General features: G+C 37.4%; 1 protein-coding gene across 1 annotated transcript; it reads left to right on the forward strand.

Annotated features, from left to right (window-relative positions):
* Window positions 1-6,271: 6,271 nt before the first annotated feature.
* On the forward strand, window positions 6,272-18,835 carry LOC108674526. Its single transcript, XM_018162486.2, has 17 exons — window positions 6,272-6,503; window positions 6,636-6,881; window positions 7,265-7,413; window positions 8,058-8,200; window positions 8,674-9,073; window positions 9,337-9,481; window positions 10,226-10,493; window positions 10,969-11,217; window positions 11,687-11,865; window positions 12,272-12,411; window positions 13,186-13,322; window positions 14,886-15,100; window positions 15,487-15,593; window positions 16,565-16,673; window positions 17,164-17,317; window positions 17,580-17,680; window positions 18,139-18,835. The coding sequence occupies exons 1-17, from the start codon at window positions 6,354-6,356 to the stop codon at window positions 18,715-18,717; spliced, it is 3,471 nt and encodes a 1,156-aa protein (XP_018017975.1). The 5' UTR covers window positions 6,272-6,353; the 3' UTR covers window positions 18,718-18,835.
* Window positions 18,836-20,334: the final 1,499 nt, after the last annotated feature.

Raw genomic sequence — 20,334 nt, forward strand, 5'->3', positions numbered from 1 at the left:
ATTAATAGTTGGCTAGCGATGCCACCATTCTTTTATTAATTATTGTTAATATTATTATTATCGTTATTCAAATTATATAATATTAATAATAGAACCTTTGCCTTCATATGGGTGACATAAGGTATTGCTTACGGAATAAATTCCTCGAAATTCCGCTATTTTTTTAAATAATCAAAATCTTCCGCCAATAGCGGGATATGATCAAATTTTAGCCATATCGGTCATTTCTATAGGTGTTACTTTCGTACTTTTTGGTCAATAGATTCTAATTTGAAATGCCATCGATACAATCAATTCCATGTAAGGTGAACAAAATTTCTTAAATAAATTAAATAAAGCATCATAAATCAGCGCCTAAATAAATTTTTATATTCTTTTTCAGGCATATAATAATGTCTTGAACCTTATTGGGAAAAATATTTTTCATTCATAGTTAATGTAGAAAAAAAAGAAAGTAATTTTATTCTCAATTTTCGATGTATCGCATCCCAAATTACTCTGAAAATATCACTCTCAAATTTATTCAAACCGATGCAGCTAAATCTAGCAGCACTAGTCCTGAGATTAATCATCACGTATTAATCATCACGTATTAATCATCACGTATTAATCATCACGTATTAATCATCACGTATTAATCATCACGTATCAGAATACAAGATCTTGATGGGTTCTAATTAAGGGCCGGTTCATTTGAACTGTATTTACGGGAGTGAGGTAGTGATATGGAATTGTAGGAGTGAGCGAAATGTTAATAAATATCCAAAATACTTTATTAAAAACGAATATTTACATTTTATTGATAGATTCTTTACTCAGTCACAACGGCACTTTACTCAATATTGCATTTATTTTCATTCCAGCGATATTTATCGTTCGTTTACATTTTCAATTGAAATTTTTAGTTTAACCCCGTAAGCCGGTTAGACCTGACAAAAAATAATTAAACAAACTTTGAAATCAGAAAATAAATTCAGGCATTACTTTAATAAAATATAACTCAGTACTCACTGAAGTGAGTGACAGAGAGCGCATTTTCTCGTCGACGAAAACGTGGTCACGGACGGACGGACGGACGTGACGAGCACAATTGCGCCTTTTTTCCATAAATGAGAAAATGCGCTAAAAAGTATATTTTACGGCTTATTATAGCATTGAACATGAATCCTGTTTTCNGAACATAAATCATCCCGAACAAACGCTATGAGTTTGAGCAGCAAAAAAGTTATTTACTCCAAACACACTCAAAATTGTGCCGCCGGTATTGGAATTTTAATAAAGCTAGAGGTTCTCCGAACATAAATCATCCCGAACAAACGCTATATGAGTTTGGGCTGTCAAAAAGTTATTTACTCCAAACATACTCGAAATTGTGCCGTCAGTATTGGAACTTCAATGAAGCTAGAGTTTCTCTGAGTATAAATCATCTCGAACAAACGCTATGAGTTTGGGGCTGCCAAAAAATTATTTACCCCAAACACACTCGAAATTGTGCCGTCAGTTTTGGAACTTTAATAAAGCTAGAGTTTCTCTTCGTATCAATCATCCCCCGAACAAACGCTATGAGTATAGGGTACAAAAAAGCTATTTACTCCAAACACACTCGAAATTGTGATTCATTATTTGTCTCGAGAGGCCCTATATTTATCTCGACATTGACTACATCGTTGGAATGTCGTGTATCAGTTCAACCGTTTCTGAAATAGAATAAGTATTCGTAACTTTTTAAATTCAACTATGAAAATCCCCCCAAACATAGTAATTTATTCACTTTAATGAGATAAAAAGTTTGTTATAAATTCACGACTATCAGTTTAGCCGTTTCTGAAATAGAACAAGCATTCATAAATTTTTAAATTCAAATTGAAGGTTCTTCCAAACCCAGAAAATTATTCAATTTGAGGTGATAAAAAGTCTGTTATAATTTCAAGCGTCACTATCATTCGTGCGAAATTCGTTTATATTCCATATTTCATATATTCGATTAACGATTACGATTGTTTCCTAAGCTATCAGCGCAAGAAAAACTTTCTTTCTCTAATTTAGTAAACAAATTTGAATATTTTTATTTGCCATTATCAGCAAGATTCCTTTTGGCCAAGGTTTCGATGTTGACGACAGCTTTGAACCAGTCAAGTTGCCTATTTAAAATAATGACAGTAAACCACCCGCATACTTGGACGAATTAATTTGGTTACTCCAAGCTGATTGTCCATCATCTCAACAATTATTTTTCGATCAACTAATATTTCCATTTCCTTGTCCCCTTCGGGCACATTTTAACATTGTAGCATTGTTTGGAAAATTTTGAATGTGGTCGAATTACTATATGAAATCAATTCATTCAATATTTTTCATAAAATCACAACAATTTGAACGAAATGCAACAACTGGGAGGAGTGTCAATTCAGCGGTTTCTGAAACAGAATTAGTATTGATAAATTTTTAAATTCAACTCAAAGGTTTTCCCAAAAGTAGGAATTTTTTTACTTTAAAGCGGTAAGAAGCCTGTTAAAATTTACAGAGTATCAGTTCAACCGTTTCTGAAATAGAAAAAGTATTCGTAACTTTTTAAATTCAACTATGAAAATCCTCCCAAACATAGAAATTTATTCACTTTAATGAGATAAAAAGTTTGCTATAAATTCACGACTATCAGTTTAGCCGTTTCTGAAATTGAATAAGCATTCGTAACTTTTTAAATTCAAATTGAAAGTTCTCCCAAATCCAGAAATTTATTCAATTTAAGGCGATAAAAAGTCTGCTATAATTTCAAGCGTGGAAGTTCAGCCGTTTCTAAAATAGAATTAGTTTACATAATCTTTTAAATTTAAATCGAAAGCTCTCCCAAGCCCAGAAATTTATTCAATTCAAAATGGTAAAAAGTCTGTTATAAATTCATGAGCCGTTTCTAAATAGAATTAGTATTCATAACTTTTCAAATTCAACTCGAAAGGTTTCCCAAACCTGGAAATTTTTTCACTTTAAAGCCTCCAAAAGGTCTCGTGATTTTTTGGGTATCAGTTCAGCCGTTTCTAAAATAGAATTAGTATTCATAACTTTTTAAATTCAAATCGTAGGTTCTCCCAAACCCAGAAATTTTTTCACTCTAAAGCTGCAAAAAGTCTTTTATAATTTCACTAGTATCAGTTCAGCCGTTTCTATATCAAAATTAGTATTCATAAATTATTTAATTCAACACGAAAGTTCTCCCAAACCTAGGAATTTATTCGCTTTAAAGCGGAAAAAGACTGTTTTAATTTCACGAGTATTATTTCAGCCGTTTCTACTATAGAATTAGTACTTATCACTTTTTAAATTCAACTCTGAAGTTTTCCCAACCCTAGAAATTTATTCACTTTGAAGCGATAAAAAGACCATTATAATTTCACGAGTATCAGATCAGCCGGATCTAAAATAGAATTATTATTCATAAATGTTTATATTCAGCTCGAAGGATCTCCCAAACCTAGAAATTTATTCATTTCAAAGCAATAAGAAATCTATAATAATTTTGCGAGCATCAGTTCAGCCGTTTCTAAAAACGAGTTAGTATTTTTACCTTTTTAAATTCAAGTTAAAAATTCCGCCAAACCCAGAAATTTACTTTTAGGCGATAGAAATTCTGTCATATATTCACTTCTTAAATTAAACTCGAAAGCTCTCCCGAACTTAAAAATCTATTAATTTAAACGAGGTAAAAAGTCTATCATAATTTCACTAGAATCAGTTTAGCCGTTTCTAAAATAGAATTAGTATTCAGAACTTTTTAAATTCAACTCGAAACTTCTCCTTACCTGAAAACGTATAAACTTCAAAGCGACAAAAAATCTGCTATAATTTCACGAGGAGTTTCAGCTCATGGTTGAACTAATACAAGTTGGACCCACGCGCAGCTGCGCCTTGCGGATGTCATTTGTTATTCCACCCGTGATATACCTTGGTCGTTGTGACGTCACCTTGAGATGTCACAGTGTGATTCAAATTGATTTGTAACACCTGTTTTGCTTAAAATAATACTAGTTGCAGTAAATAAATTTTATGGGCCATTTTAATGAGGTCAATTTTTTCATGGTTGAACTAATACAATATTTTCCCTAGTGCAGCTGCGCCTTGCGGATGCCACTTTTTATTCCAACTGTGACGTCACCTTGGCTGATGTGACGTCACCTCGTGACGTCAACTGATTTTTAATACCAGTTTTGTTTAAAAAAAGCCAAGTTGCATGCAGTAAATAAATTTTATTGTGCCATTTTGATGATGTCATTTTGCAATGCTTTCAAAGAAATAGGACAAACAAACAATGTGTTGACATACACTATTTACCAAAAATTCTTGGATGCCCACAGTGACGTCACTCTTGATTAGGAGAGCATATGCTCAGTCTTAAAATGCCTAGCAAATTATGGAGCAGGCAATAAGTCCAGCAGCTATCTCAATCAATCGTCAGTTATGGAAAGATCGGGTTCCAAAGGCCGGATCCCTTGTGAATCAAGTCACGAAAAACAGACTAGGTACCATGTACCAAGACTGAGTTAGGCATAAGCCCGATATGATAAGGTTAAACGTACAAGGTACCTACTTAGTGGTTACTGCTACTAGTACTAGTAGTAGTACAGTTATACACTATACAGTACCTAGCTAGTCACGAATCACGAATTATTCACGATCAACTGGAAAATTGGAAATTGCTTGATCAAGTTGCAATGTTGGTTCTTATTGGTTCATTCAATTCACACCCTTTTTGTTTATAGGCTAGCATGTAAATTAGCTAACAGAACATTTATTTCTGTTGTAGGCTAAATGAATTACATGAGAGTGATGAGACACCAAAAATTCAATAAAGTTTCACTTCAAAATCTCAGTAATATACCATTATTCCTAAATAACCTAAAATAGAAGATATATTATAATTCTAAAAGCTAAGTTTAGTGCATAAAAAATAAGTTTAAATTTTGTAGTACCAACTACCAAGGCCTAAGAACTTAATGCTAATGCAATTTTACAAAATGTTTGTTATTTTTACCTTCTCTGAGTCTGACTGTCTGAGGAGAGGAGTGAGGTGACCTCACTCCTCACCTCAGTCACTGAGGTCTATGACTAGGAGTAGGAGCCTAGGTCCTATGAGGACTTTAAATTTAATTGATATTCACATTGATAACAATAAATATATTTTGGATAATTGGATTTTCAAATAAAATATGTAATAAAACTCTACCTAACAATGGCTAACATTAACCATTATTTTAGATTGATAAATGTACACAGAAATCAAAATAAATTTGTCATTATGCTTGCACCTGTTGGCTGTCAGCCTGTCAGTGACTGTCACTTCTCACTTGGAACTCAGTTGGAAGTTGAATCTGATTGCTAACAGATTGATTGAATTTCTATGTAAGTGTACCAAAAAGTCAAACTTCTATCTCAAGTTGATTTATTTAATATATTATATTCATAAATCTACCATGGTACCATGGAATGTTAAGGAAGCAATACACCAAAATATGTAGGTATTTCAAAGTATTTGAGTCTTGAGATTTCAGAGCGCGTAGTTTTTCAATCAAAGTATTTTCTGTGAATGAATTTACATTAGTTTTAAAAACTAGTATTATGATTATCTTGTAGTTGTACCTAAGTTAGGTACAACTTAGTAACGCTAAGTAACCTAACTATATGAGGCCTGCTAAATTGGTCCTTGGATCATGTATATACATTTTGTTCTGGGCAAACATTTGCCCATTCATTAAAGCATGACAAAATTAATATTTGGACCAAGAATATTATTGCTCAATTGGTTTGGTCAAAATAAATTACATTTGAAAGTCAGCTGACATTGACAATATAACAATTAATTTGTTGAAAAAAATATTTCATATTATATGCTTGTCAGCAGTCAGACAGTCAGACCATATGAATTAAAAAAATTGGGAAGAAGTTATTCATTTCGAACAAAATCCCAATTCCCATCATGCAACATAGCCAATATATTAAAAAAACATAACTCGGTACAAAACTGCATATAACTCGGTACTCATTGCAGCGGGCAGTGAGTGACACTGTGACAGCGCGCATTTTCTCATTGACGAAAATGTGAAGTCACGGACAGATGGACAGCCATGACTAGCACAATAGCGCTTTTTGTCCATAAATGAGAAAATGTGCTAAAAATGCATTAGCAGCATGTATAGAGATGCTGGCTAGTCAGCTAGTCATTGCTGGCAAACTAAAATTTAGGCAAGAAATATTTAATAATTATAATTATATATTTTTCAGATATAAATTTGTACAGTGCTTATGTTAGATAGTTTATCAAGTAATTTTTTGGTTAATGTATCATTAATTATTAAAAAGAAATGGAACTTTCATCAACTAACAGCAGCAACTCTGATGATATTCTTACCCAAGAACATGATGAGGCCATTACCAAGTTTATTGATAAATTACAAGAAGCTTCAAGGAGTCAAGTAGACCTCTTGCCTGATGGAGCAGCAAGAGACTTCATTGTATCCTTTGTGCCTGAATGTATCTGAAGCAAATGAACAATTATTTATCAAGCCTTCTTATTTCCTTCAAGTTCCTTTATTATTTATTGTTATTGATTCATGCGGAATACAATCCTTAATAGAAAATTTCAGCAACTCATTGAAACCTACTGGGATTCAAGCACTGCCGATGCTAAAAAAAGAGATAAAACTGTCCGTGCTGTCCTCTTCATGATGGATGTGGTTCTGCCCAAGCTCTCATGTGCCACAACTGAGTTTGATTTCTTAGAAGCTGTTCTACCCCTACTCCAGTCCACTCTAAGTGCCAACATGGCTGAACTGGAGTTGCTTGTGCAAACAGAAGAAGTTTTAGATGAAGCTTTTTATTCTCTTTTGTTGGTAATACTTCCTAATTAATTTTTACTGTTGATAATTATATTTGTTTAATTTGTATCAATTCCACCTGATGTAAAGTGATAATGGTACATACTAAATTTAAAACATTGAGTTCCAATGAATTTTATATACTGTGCACATATATTAACATAGTGATCTTGGTGCTGAAGTGTAGGCATGAATTTTTTATTGCACTGTTCAATAAAGAATATTAAAATATATACCTTAAAGCATTATGCATGTTATATGTGTGTGAATGTAACATTGCGGCATTTTCTAATTTCGAATGGAAATTTAAATACAAATTTTGTGTATTATATGTTCATTTTTAATTGAAATCTGTTGAGTACAGAAACTGGTTTGTAATGCACAAAAATATGTTCAAGGGCTGTCTTGCAGTGGTACAAAACTGTCAACGATTGTTGACATTCACTGAAGGATTGAGCAATGCAACTCCCCATCTTTGTCTTCCTTCATTTGCCCCAACTTTGTTGCTGCAACTTGTCCATGTTCCACTGGAGCATTGCCAGACCAAGTGAGGAGCATAACCCATTGTTGGATACCTATATTAACCTTTCATATCAGTCAAATTATCTCTATTTTGAAAATCGTGTACAATCTTTGCACAAGAAAAACCATGGTGTGTGGGATGATGATGCCAGCTATTGTATAAGTTTACAAAAATCTTTTGATTAATGTTCCACATTGAACTATTGCAAGTACCTATCTATTGGAATGTAAAAATTATTTAATTCTTCAGCACCAAAACTGCTTTGCCTTGTATTTTTTCTATACTCATAAACTCAGGCTATTATGTATTATTAAAAGCATTCTTGACAACTGAAAACTTTCTAACTGAATCATTAAAAGGTTTCTTCTATCTAATCAACTGTAGGTAAAAGGTTGAAAAAAATCAACTATTTCATCAAAAAATAAATCAACTAACTATTCAGCTTTAGCAATCAACTATTTTTTTCTGTGTAATCAACTATAGAATTTTAAAAAATCTACTATTAGAAAAATTATAACTTTCAACTTTATAAATCAGCTATTTTGTCTGTCTAAAAACTCTAATAAGTAAACCTTTTCTGTAACTTTACCACTAGTGAGAGGCCACTTGTTACTAGGTCAAAATGCCTGAAGGAAGTTTGTTCATTTATGTAATGCTTCCATGTGCAGTGGTGCATGGTATGAGGACAGAGATATGCTGGTCAAAGAGGCATACAATGAGCTGCTGGCAGCTTCTCTTGAAGCTGCATCAGTTCTGCTCAACAGTTTGAGCAGCATTTGTAATCTTGCTGCTTGCAACATTACTGCATCAAGTAAGTGTGTAAAGTTGAATCACAGAAAAATCACTATGTGTTAAAGTTTTGCAGTATTATGAAAGTTGGATAGCTTTATTTTATTTTTGAACTATCAATTTTACCAATTATTTTGACCATAGTGATTGGATATCATGATATTCATAAACTACTACTTTTTGTGCTTACATTCCATGAATGGTTTTATGACACAATTATAAATGAATAAACTATGGTATTGGTAATACTTTCTACTACTAGCATCAAAAATTTAAATTTTCTCTTGTGTCTATGTTCAAATACTTGTTAAAAGATTAGTTCCAATTTTCAAACCATTAAAATGATAATTTTCAATTTTGAAAGTTTCCTGTCTTTAACCTTTTAATTTTGCATCATTGTTTAATTAGGCTCCTTGTCTTGTTTTGAGGTTCCATTCCAATTTCCATGTCTGAACAACATAACATGTACTCTTAACTTTTACTACCTACTGGCAGTGCTGATGGAAGTATCATCTATGTGCCGCTTGCTGTCATCTCTGTCACACATGAAGGGTGTTGTAAATGGCTGGAAAAATATTGCTTCAACTTGCTCATCACTCAAGAGGAGCGAGGATGCTCTGGCATTCCTCAATGATGGGCTCGATGTAAAGTTTGTTGTTGAGAAACTCAGCATGGAACTCCAGGAGGGCCTGGAGCTGCTTTATTCCCTGCTACCCCATCATCACTTGCACTTACAGGCAGAAGAGAGAGCATCACAGCAGACTGTGGTGCGGCGCGTGGTGCGAATGTGCACCATGTGTGCTAAGGTGACATCATCAGTGGCTGACACATTTCTTGAACATTGTGGTGTTGCTGTGGTGTCCTCGCTGCTCCATTTCTGCCTCATTCTTGCACGGTGAAATTAATTGCCTGTGACCTAATTTTCTGCAATGCAAAAATGTATTTTTTTTTTCAAAAAGGAACCTTTTATGATGAATCAAGAAGGAAGTTAACTTTTTTCTTTTTAGTTCAGCTGAATTTTGCAAGCAAATAAAGTTTCTGTATTGGGAGCATATTTTTTTTTCATTCATTTATGTGAAATTGATAGCTGATAGCTGAGTAAAATATACTTCAGTTATACTAAATAAATATCATTAAACTCAGTGTGTACTGTTGCAGGTGCAGCGTGTGTGTTACGCTGCTGGAGGCTCCAGCCCCACAACAGGAAGGCCAGGCCGTGTTGGGCGAGGGTCTCTCAGAGCCGATGGTGCTGGCACTGCAGCTGCTGCTGACTACCCTCACTCCACATACCTCGTTTGGCGGTGTGCGTTCCTTCATCAAGCAGTTGCAATCCAGAGTGTAATTCTTATATTTGCTTATAACTATTAACTTCCATGAATATTATTGGCGGTGTGCGTTCCTTCATCAATCCGTTGCACTCCAGAGTATAATCCTTCTATTTGTTTATAACTATTCACTTCCATGAATTATTAGAGCAATTTATTCCTCGTCATGATGATTGTTGTCTTTAGCATAAGAGTCGTTTACTATGTGTTCATTTTCATTGTTATTTTGTTCATGTGTGCGTTTTAAATATATTTTATTACTTGTGGTGTGGATAAATAGTGTGCTCCAGTACTTCATGGAGCATAACTAGTGTTGTTAAGTGCTTCCCATAAGGATAACTGGGCCAAAAGAATAACGTTCCAACCAATGTAGTACGGTTCATTGTGCCACACAGGCATTCCATTTATATTGAAGTCAGGAATAATAGAATAATTAAAATATTATTTCAAACTTTTGAACAAATTATACTGTTGTCAATAATTTGCCATGAAATTATGTTCGTGAACTTAAAATAAGATTTGCGCCTGCCCCGCGGTGTGAAAGATTCAATTGTGGTGTTCAAGTTCTATTAGATGATATTACCTTGTGTAAAGTACTTGTGTATTATTTCCAGTTATATATTATTAGACACCATTACTTCGTATGAAGGACCTATTTTGTTATTTCTAGGTTTTATTAGACACCATTACTTCGTATGAAGGACCTATTTTGTTATTTCTAGGTTTTATTAGACGCCATTGCCTCGTGGATAACGACTGCTAAAGATCTAGAAGCTCGCTACATGAGCCCTGAACGCACGGCTGTTGATGACGAAGGAGACGCGACTGCAATGAAGTTCACCTGGGGTGCCTGCTGCTCTGCTCCCCTGCTGCTGCTTTGTTACGTCGCTCTGGGGCTCCCTGATGCCGTTACTCAACAACACAAAGCCTCATCTTTGTCGCAATTACCGTGTGTCCTGCTAGCGTCTTTCTTGTGCTACGTGCCTTATTGTGAGTTTGAGCGATGAAGGTTGCAAACCAAATGACAATTCTTTACAGATTCAACGTTGTATTTTTAATTACAATTGTTTGTTCGCGATTATCTCGTTCTTTCAAGTTCGGATCAATCTGTGTGTCTATTTTGCCCTCGATTAGTACTGATACTTATCTCCAGTTAGCGAATAGAACTGGCCTTTTTGATAAAATAAATAGTTCAATAATTCCTCGTATAATTTCCAGTCTCTGCCAGTAGTTTATCAGCAATAATTTCTTGTGATGGTAACCAGGCGTTTTCAATGAATTGCTGCAATTGCAATTGTGGTGATGATGACCAGGACCAAACTATCGCTCTCAATCCCTGTTAGTAAGCGAATGCTGGCGCCATGTTCAACCCTCTACCCCAATTTGAAACCTAACGTTGACATGCAGCGCCGTATTCAACTCTCAACCCCCGTTAGTATTCTAACGCCGTGTTGCTCGCTCGCAGGCAGCGGTGTGCTCCACTCGTCGCTGGCGGTGCGTCTGGAGCGTCGTGACGGCGCTGCGGCGGACGTGTTGCCTCTGTACGAGACGACGCTCGTCGCGGCCAGCGTCGTCGTCACCGCAGTCACTGATGCGGCCTGGCCAACGGCGCAGCGAATGCTTTTCTCTGCTTTACTTAAGCAGAAAAAAGCCTCCTCTTTGTCGCAATTACCGTGTGTCCTGCTAGCGTCTTTCTTGTGCTACGTGCCTTACTGTGAGTTTGAGCGATGAAGGTTGCAAGCCAAATGAAAATTCTCTACAGATTCAACGTTTTATTTTTAATTACATTAGTTTGTGATTTGTTAGTTCTGATCAATGTGGGTCTCCATTGCCCTCGGTTAGTATTGATACTTATCACCAGTCCGCGAATTGAAGTGGCGTTTTATATATAATACAAATAGCTCAATAATGCCCCCATATAATCTCCTCTGACAGTAGTTTATAAGCAATAATTTCTTGTGATGGTAACCAGCCGTTTTCAATGAATTGCAATTGTGGTGATGATGACCAGGACCAAACTATCGCTCTTAATCCCTGTTTGTAAGCTAACGTTGACAGGCAGCGCCTTGTTCAACTCTCAACCCCTGTATGTAATCTAACGTCATTTATGGGCACCTGCAGGCAACGGCATGTTCAACTCTCAACCCCCGTTAGTATTCTAATGCTGTGTTGGTCGCTTGCAGGCAGCGGTGTGCTCCACTCATCACTGGCGGTGCGTCTGGAGCGTCGCGACGGCGCTGCGGCGGACGTGTTGCCTCTGTACGAGGCGACGCTCGTCGCGGCCAGCGTCGTCGTCACCGCAGTCACTGATGCGGCCTGGCCAACGGCGCAGCGAATGCTTTTCTCTGCTTTACTTAAGCAGGTAATCTCATAAAAAAGGAAAAAATATGAGCAATTTATTGTAATAATGCGCAATAGGCAGCGATTTTTAAACGCATTCGGTCTCTTGAGGTCCTGTTTTGATTTTTGGCATGAAATTGTGACTTGAATGTTACAAACCAGCATGGACGGAGGAATCTCGTGCTCATCATAAGATCCAATATCAAATCATATGAAACATTCATCGATTTTCATATCAAATGTATGTATCTGTAGCTAATATCGCATAATTTCCAACTTGTTGGCCAAGAATTGTTTATTTTCTAAAATGACAGATTCGCCGTGTTTGCATTATTGTATGTAGATTTTATGTGGCGCATTGATGACTTATCTTTCCATACATCGCAAATGCTATATGTTACACGCTTAAATTACCCATTTCATTGCAGTCTATGGGCGCGGATTGGCCAGAAGTTGACCCTGAACTCCGCGTTCCATATTCCAAACTTGCTGAGCTAACTGGCAGGGGCTCCGTGAATTGCTGGTGGAGTAGCGCTCTCGCAGCAGATCTCATCACTTTTGTCGCCAGGTTTGTGCAATTTTTGACACGAGTTTATCAAACACGAATTATTACAACAAATTATTATTTATTCTCATGATTTTAGATACGGTAGCACGTTTATTGGAACAGTGTAGTTGATCTATTTGAAAATGTTGACTAGTTTCACGAGGATTTTAATGTTGTGAATCTGAATTAAAATCCTGATGAATGTTCACATATGAGACAGTCTCGCGGGTGCCTCGACTGTATAGAAGGAGCTTCTCTCAAGTAATGCTCCTTTATTTAAATAGAAAATTTCTACCGCTCAATCTTCATTATTGCAATTAATATCTTAAAACAAATATCTATGGTATAGAATATTTTGTATGATCATGTTGAATGGGCTTAATAGAATTCTTTGGCAATTAATGAACATGAGACTTTGCTGTGGCTGCATTGTTTGGCAATGAGTGAACAGGAGACTCAACTATTACTTCATTTTTTTCAGTGACTCAGCACTTAGCAGGATGCTTTGCTGCATCCGATTGTTATATAATTATTTTTTTACATGTACTGCTATTTGCGCTAAGCATCTGTTGCTCATAAGCAATGCATTAAGGCAAAGATGAGCTATACAACTACAGTCGTCTGTTGCCTGGCACTGGGCTGCTGAGTCTTCTAACATAGACCTTAAATTCCCCTAAGTTGTATGTATGTCACATGAAAAATTATGGTTGACGCGGCATTAAGATTTTTTATGTCCCCACTCCTCTTTAAATTTTATCCAGAGGGTCCTGATCTCAGATGTCACCTGTGTTGCAGGGTTGGCAGTGGCGAGCTGTGCTCTGACTTGTATGTCTTTATGTGCCGCGCTGCCGCCCACGCCCACGCTGACCTCCAGCCATCACTCGCTCTACTGCTGCTGCGTCTGCAGAAATGCTTGCCTCAATCTGCACCTGGTGAGCGCGTGCTTCTCATTAGTTGTCTCTTTGATTTAAATCCTTTACTACAAAAAGTAAATGATGCCGGCTGGCCCAAATCTTGCTAGTTATCTTTTAATTTAAAAGAAAAAATTTAACCCTTAAATGAGCGCATTTACAGTATGTAGAGACCACGCCTTTTCGCTCACTGGCGTTTATGTTTGCCGCGGTATAAGTCACCGATGTAACATTAACTTTTCGTCCTCGTTTGATTTGATATTTATTGTACTCGATGCAAGGATTAGCTGTTGTAATTGCCCATCCTGGTAGTGGTGACTAGGGAAGGGGGGTGATAGGTCAGTTTTTCTGTGCACTTGGTGCCACTGGTAGTTCTACGACCATCACTGGCTCGCTGACCCGCCAGAACCATTTTATTGTATTACACAACACCCTGGACAAGCCAGGTACTCATTTATCAACCAGAGTTGGATGAATGGCTGAGTTGACCATGAGCTGAGCTTCCCGGAAGAAGTCCTCAGTGGGGCTCGAACCCTGGAGCTGGGTGCGAGAGACAGTCTCTCACCACTGCACCACCAGAGCTCTGGATTAGCTGTAGACGAATAGCCTAATTACAATAACCTTTTAGGCTAAAATCTATTTTGTATCATTAATGATACACGGTGCATTTTGAGGTATAATTATTATCAACGCCAATGGCGCCGGATACTGCAAAGTTCTACTTTTACAGCATACCATAATTGTCAATAACTGGTTCAAGCTGGCAGATCTGCCTGATAATTTTGCCATGTGCAAATATTTTTGTGGCATTTTTCCGAGCAAAATTAAATGCTGTACCACTACATTACCAAACTTAGGATGCCGGACGGTGCAAAGTTTAAACCTGTTTCAACTGTTAAAGATGACAGATGTGTGTTAGTAGATACTTCAGTAGCCACAACCAACATACACCCGTTAAGAAAATAAGTGTTTAAATTCACATTATCCGTGACACTGGAATTTTTCAAGTTTTTATGTCAGCTGCGTGGCCGACTCTTTCCGAAAATTTCACAGTACAGAATTGAACTTTTCTGATATCCTCAACAGTCTCATTACAATTTGTCTTTTCCTTTTTTATCATAAAAGTCAATTTTAATTTAGATTTTATTCGATTTAAATTCCAGAACCAAATTTAAATTCCAGAACCAAATTGGAATACCTGGCAAAATGCCGACGATCTCGTAGAATGTGTTAAGGTTTCATCTCACCATATCAGCTCTTGACGTGTGGTTCAGTGATAACTCGTCAACTTCATAAATAATTAAGTTAAAGTTGAATGTCATTGCAGGAGATACACTCAACCTTTCACTGCTTTTAGTTTACGGTGACTAATCAATTGATAACTTTTTCAATTACTCCTCTTATTGGTACTCCTTAAAGAGTAAATATAAGCTCAAGTAAAGTTTAATTAAGGAGTAACAATAAGCTTGTTAGCTTGATTGTAAACTTCATCAATTAATACTTTCTTTTTTTGCTTCTCAGTGACAGCTGAATATTCGTCATTGCAGAAGGAAGTTTTGCAGTAAAATTGTATACTATTGACAGTTACGGCTAGCTGGACTAGCCTTCCTGCAGTGCTGCAATGTCACCTCAGTGGCACGCTTCTCTTCAGTGCCACCAAGGACCGCCACGGCCCCGACGAGCTGCGTATGAGCACCGCGTGCCTAAAGGACGTCTGTGACGCCGCCTCGGATGCCCTGGCGCGTGCAGTCACCTGTGGTACTGAAGCGGCGGTCAGCGCGACGCGCTTGCGACAGCTGGTGAGAGGTCGCATGGGGCGGCGATGAGTGTGCGAGTGAAATAAACATCTTGCTACTTATACTCAATTCATTCTTCAAAATGAGACTTATGCCGCTGGTGCTAGTGCATGCGTCATCAGAACCGACGCACTAATTTTCCTTTCTAACCAAGCCCCTGTTTTCAATAATCCATGCAGCTCTCAGCGGGCCAATATTTTCAATTCAAATCTGAATTTAACCCGACGTTTGTGAATTTATATTTATAATTTCGATTTAAAATAGCATTTATCATTGAATTGAATTCTAAGATATTGAAGCCACAGGAATTTCGCTTTGATTTCATTTCTTTTGATGAAGAACTTTGAAAAAACAATTTTTTATAAGTTTATGATCCGTGTTTTGCACAGGAAGATCATCTGCAGTGTCTGTTTGCCTTGTTGAGGTGGCGAACTCCTGGTGCCTCTGATGTCTGCCTGGGTTCTCTGGTGGCTTCATTAGCGCAATTTTGGGACAGGTGAAAGGCCTTTATGCGTATAACCTACTGAAACGACGATACTGTATTGAACTATCATATTTATATAATTGAAAAGGATTTCCTCGTTATTCATGCACCAGAGCAGAGACATTGGCCATAATCTTCGCACCCGGAAACTTATGGTAACGACGGTCTAACGCGTCCTGAGTTCTAAGTCACTATTTAACACTCAACAGGAGAGCGTTGTCACAACTGTACAAATAACAACGTATGATTATTTGGCAATTAAATGAGGTTAATAATAGTATGGAAAGGATGAGTACACTGATTGGTACATCTTCATGGAAATAGAACGGAAGTGAATTTAATTGTAGCAAGATCAAGTTTTAGAGGGTCGGGAATCCAGTAAACGAGCGCGAATTTGATCCTATCTTATATCAATACCTAATGCTGACATTCACGACTTAGTTGAACTTTTCCCTCAAAGTTTTTAAGGCATCAATGCCACAATCACTGAGTGACGAAGCATTTAAAAAGTATTGAGCACTGTGCATTAATAAACGCACCTCCATAACTGCTGAACCGGAATGTATTGCTCCGCAAATATCAGTGAGGCGTAGTTCAAGTTCCTATCAATGCTCGACTTATCCTGTTCAGCCCGGAAGAGACGAAGTCGGCATAGGCATCAGTGAAGAAGGATAGTTTAACATTGATGTTAACTATTTATTTCAGATTTATGTGAAAGTTTGCCTAATTTCTCTAGTCTTAATGACAGCTGTTATCCTTTTAGCTCATTTTCTCATTTATGAAAAAATGCACTATTGTACTCGCCATGTCCGTCCGTCTGTCCGTCCGTCCGTGACTTCACGTTTTCGTCGACGATAAAATGCGCTCTCTGTCACTCACTGCAGTGAGTACTGAGTTATATTTTTATATTTATAATTTGCCACAAATGCGCTCTCCGTCACTCACTGCAGTGAGTACTGAGTTATATTTTTGTCTATCCGTAGGATCTCGGTTAAGTGTCTGGGATGCAGCGGAGGCATATGGCTCGTGATGCGTCTGGCGATGGTCACTTCTCGCGTCACTGATCTTATGGACGACCTTCAAGTCGCGCAAGTATACCTATTTTTTTACTGACCGATTTAACCGCGTGTATAGAAACACATTAATCATTGTTGGTGCTATTCGTCTCTTAAAGTCAGGTAACGAGAGTTACAATCACTAGAGAGAAGTTGATCAAGTAGTCGTATTGCAGGCAATAGCGAAAAATGTTTTAATTCTCGTTTTTCTTTGCTTCCACATTATTGAAATTATTTAAAGCTATACCTATCTGAACTCTCCATACTTCTATACATTTTCAACGATGTCTTTATTTTCATTGAATGACGATTCATGTGGTATATTTTTAAAAATTCTTAAATAATTGTTGAAAGAAATTACATGGATTGATAAGTTTTCCTAATTTGAGACACTGTTGGTACTTATCTTTCTCCATTTAAATATCTTACAGAATTTCAGACTTGAACTCGTATTCCTATTTGTCCTTTATGAAATAAATTCATATGTTCAGATTTCTCACTGAGCGATTCATTTGTTGATTACGCAGTTGTTGCGTGTGTGCCTTGATGCCACAAGAAAGCTCTCCTGTATGAGCGTCTCTGAGAAGACTTTAGTGGGGGAGGCTGTCATCGAAGTGTGGAAAAGCTTGTCTGTGCGAACTTTCAAGCAGCCTCTTGGCTACATCGCTGATAACCTCGCAGGTGAATATTTCTGCTACAAATATTGTTGTCAATTGTTACTTTAATAATAATCAGGGATCAAAATTCTTAAAGTGATTTTCTGCGTTGCGTAAGCTCTTGTAATATGTTTACTGCAACCAAGATACCTTGGCGCATGGAGTTTACACTCATTCTATTCCTGTACATTTATTTTTTTCGAGCTTCACTCAAGTTTAGCACTCTCTGTAATAAATTTTAAGTATAAGCCTGGTTTTGATTAATTAGGTGCTCATATCCTGAGCAGAATTGTGTTGTTTGCTTGTCTCGGAAAATCAACATGCCTGGCTGTGTCAGCGAGCGATGGAGGCCTTCGTGTTCTTCGCCCACCGCACGCCACACAAGGAGGTGACCAGCTGTGCTTGTGTTTCTTCTTTACGTGTTTGTATTTAGGAGCAGACTCACGCGTGTCCAGGGGGCACCAAACTTCTTGTTTCGGTCGCATTTCTTTGAACCGATACCGTATTGTTAGGAATATCACGTGTGGTTTATCAGACCAATGGTTTTTTATGGATGAGCAAACTTATACCACGTGTCAAGTAAGGGAGTGAGCTTCTTATTAGGTCGCATCTCAGAGAACCGAAACGGTAGTGTGCAGAATATCACGTGCAGTTTATCAGACCAATGGGTTATTGCTGTAAAAATTACAGCATCCCGATGTGTTGCGATATATACCTCAACCAATTGTATTAGTCCTCTACCTGAAATTAAATTTCCAACTCCCTAAAATTACTAATGCAGTATCGTGAAAGAATGCGATCCTTTCAATTCATTGTTGATGTTAATGTTATTATTTTGCTTTTCAGATCGTTGCTGCCATCTTACAGCGTTGCTCGCCGGCGGTTAAGCAAAGATTACAGAAGTTTTTGATGCGGGAACCGCATGCTGTGCCTTTAAAAACGCCATCTATGTCCGCACTATCTCACTCCGGTGGTGCAATATGCGGCTCTCAGTGCATGCCTTTTTTCCTGTTCCGTCAGCAATGTGTATCAAATTCGAGGAAAATTTCTCACGTAGAAAATATTGTGAGTGAGTCAAGTGAAGTAACGAATATGCTTGCCTCCAATGTTCAATATTCTGCCGACCAAAACCTGACTGAGGCACAGGAATATTTTAGCAATGATGCTACAGAAAATGACTCGAGTTACCAAGCAGCCGATAAGAGACGTCTCTCTTCTGAGGAACTCGACATTCTTGCCAGTATTTCAAAAAATATTTCTGTGTGCCAGAACTTGATTGAAACGTTCAAATTGGGTGAGCATTCGTATTTAACTGAAATGCATTTTGAAGATGCATTAAAACACAGTGAACAGATGACGCTATTGCTCACAGCGGCAAGCGCTAAACCTGTAAAACGTAGAAGAAATAGCGTCTTTGAGAGCTGACGTCTGACCGATATTCTGGTGCCAGTATTAGATTACGATTCATTTGTTTTCCTACCGTCGCTTATATACCTGCTGAAAAGTTTTATTTACGATACTATTAAGTAAACATTGACGTTCATGGTTTTGTTTGATTTACTTATGCACGTGCTTATTCAAAGCAGCTGCTTTGTGCCTGTGATAAACAGGATCCGTTGAAAATGATGAAATAATGTATTCAAGATTTTATTGGAAAATACTTCGAAGATTCTGTTCGAATAGTTGACATTTTCTTGAACTCCCAAGGTAATGAACGTAGCTCGATGAAACTTGGTAGACGTATTCATTAGGACCAAACGGTGATGTTTAGCTCGTAATTTTTTTTTTTATTTCACCTTAATTCGTGAGTTATATGACGATACGAGCCGAAATTTGCAGTGAGCATGACATTTCTTCTAAACCACTTTACATTTGAACGAAACTCTGAACATAGAAACCTAACCTCATAACGGTGATGTTTACCCGTGACAATTTTTTAGATTTTGCCTTCATTTGCGAGATTTTTTCCACTTTTACCTCATACGTGATTTAAACGGCAATACGTGCTTAAATTCGCAGTGAGCATAGAATTTCTCATAAAATACTGAGCAGATTTGAACGAAACTTCGTACATGAATTCCTAACTTCCCAACGTTGATGTTTAGTTCATGAAATTTTTTTTTATTTTGTCTTCATTTGCGAGTTATACGGCCTCACGTATACGGCTCATGGTAAATTCAAGTTTAAAAATAATCGGCCTGAGACATGCTGGTCGTTTCTACGTTTTGGACATATTGATTGTGGCCTAACGGTGATGTCAAGCTCGTGACAAATTTTTTAATATTGCCTTCAATCGTGAGTTATATGATGAAACGTGCCGAAATTTGCAGTGTAGCGGCCATTTATAATAATAATCGCGGTTTCAGCGTTTATTAGGCCGTAGGCCTGTCGCCGATTCCTAACAAAGCAGAATATTCACAGCTTGTTGCGGTCTCGAACGCGCAACTCACTGACATGAATTCCTAACTTCCCAACGTTGATGTTTAGTTCATGACATTTTTTTTTATTTTGTCTTCGTTTGCGAGTTATACGGCTTTACGTATACGCCTCATGGTCAATTCAAGTTTAAAAATAATCGGCCTGAGACATGCTGGTCGTTTCTACGTTTTGGACAAATTTACGGCCGGACTCCCGGCCGTCAGTGTACCTGGAATATCTTCCAAAGTACTGAACGTATCTCGATGAAACTTGGTACACATATTGATTGTGGCCTAACGGTGATGTCAAGCTCGTGACAATTTTTTTAATATTGCCTTCACTCGTGAGTTATATGATGAAACGTGCCGAAATTTGCAGTGTAGCGGCCATTTATAATAATAATAATCGCGGTTTCAGCGTTTATTAGGCCGTAGGCCTGTCGCCGATTCTTAACATAGCATAATATTCACAGCTTGTTGCGGTCTCGAACGCGCTACTCACTGATTCAATTTTGCTTTGCTTTAACCGCCCGGCCTCCTTGCCGATATTGACCAGAAACTGGCGCACAGAGCGGGGATCGAACCCGTATCTCTCTGCGCTAGTCTCGGTACTCCAGAACTGTAA

Source organism: Hyalella azteca, unplaced genomic scaffold, assembly GCF_000764305.2.
Source record: "Hyalella azteca isolate HAZT.00-mixed unplaced genomic scaffold, Hazt_2.0.2 contig690, whole genome shotgun sequence".
In the NCBI taxonomy this organism is placed as follows: domain Eukaryota; kingdom Metazoa; phylum Arthropoda; class Malacostraca; order Amphipoda; family Hyalellidae; genus Hyalella; species Hyalella azteca.

Bases quoted from the DNA above. Each gene is read 5' to 3' on its own strand.
- LOC108674526 (XM_018162486.2), top strand. From the start codon at position 6,354: ATGGAACTTTCATCAACTAACAGCAGCAACTCTGATGATATTCTTACC. The intron at 16,674-17,163 runs GTATACCTATTT...TTGATTACGCAG, and splicing joins ACGACCTTCAAGTCGCGCAA to TTGTTGCGTGTGTGCCTTGA. The intron at 17,318-17,579 runs GTGAATATTTCT...TATCCTGAGCAG, and splicing joins CATCGCTGATAACCTCGCAG to AATTGTGTTGTTTGCTTGTC.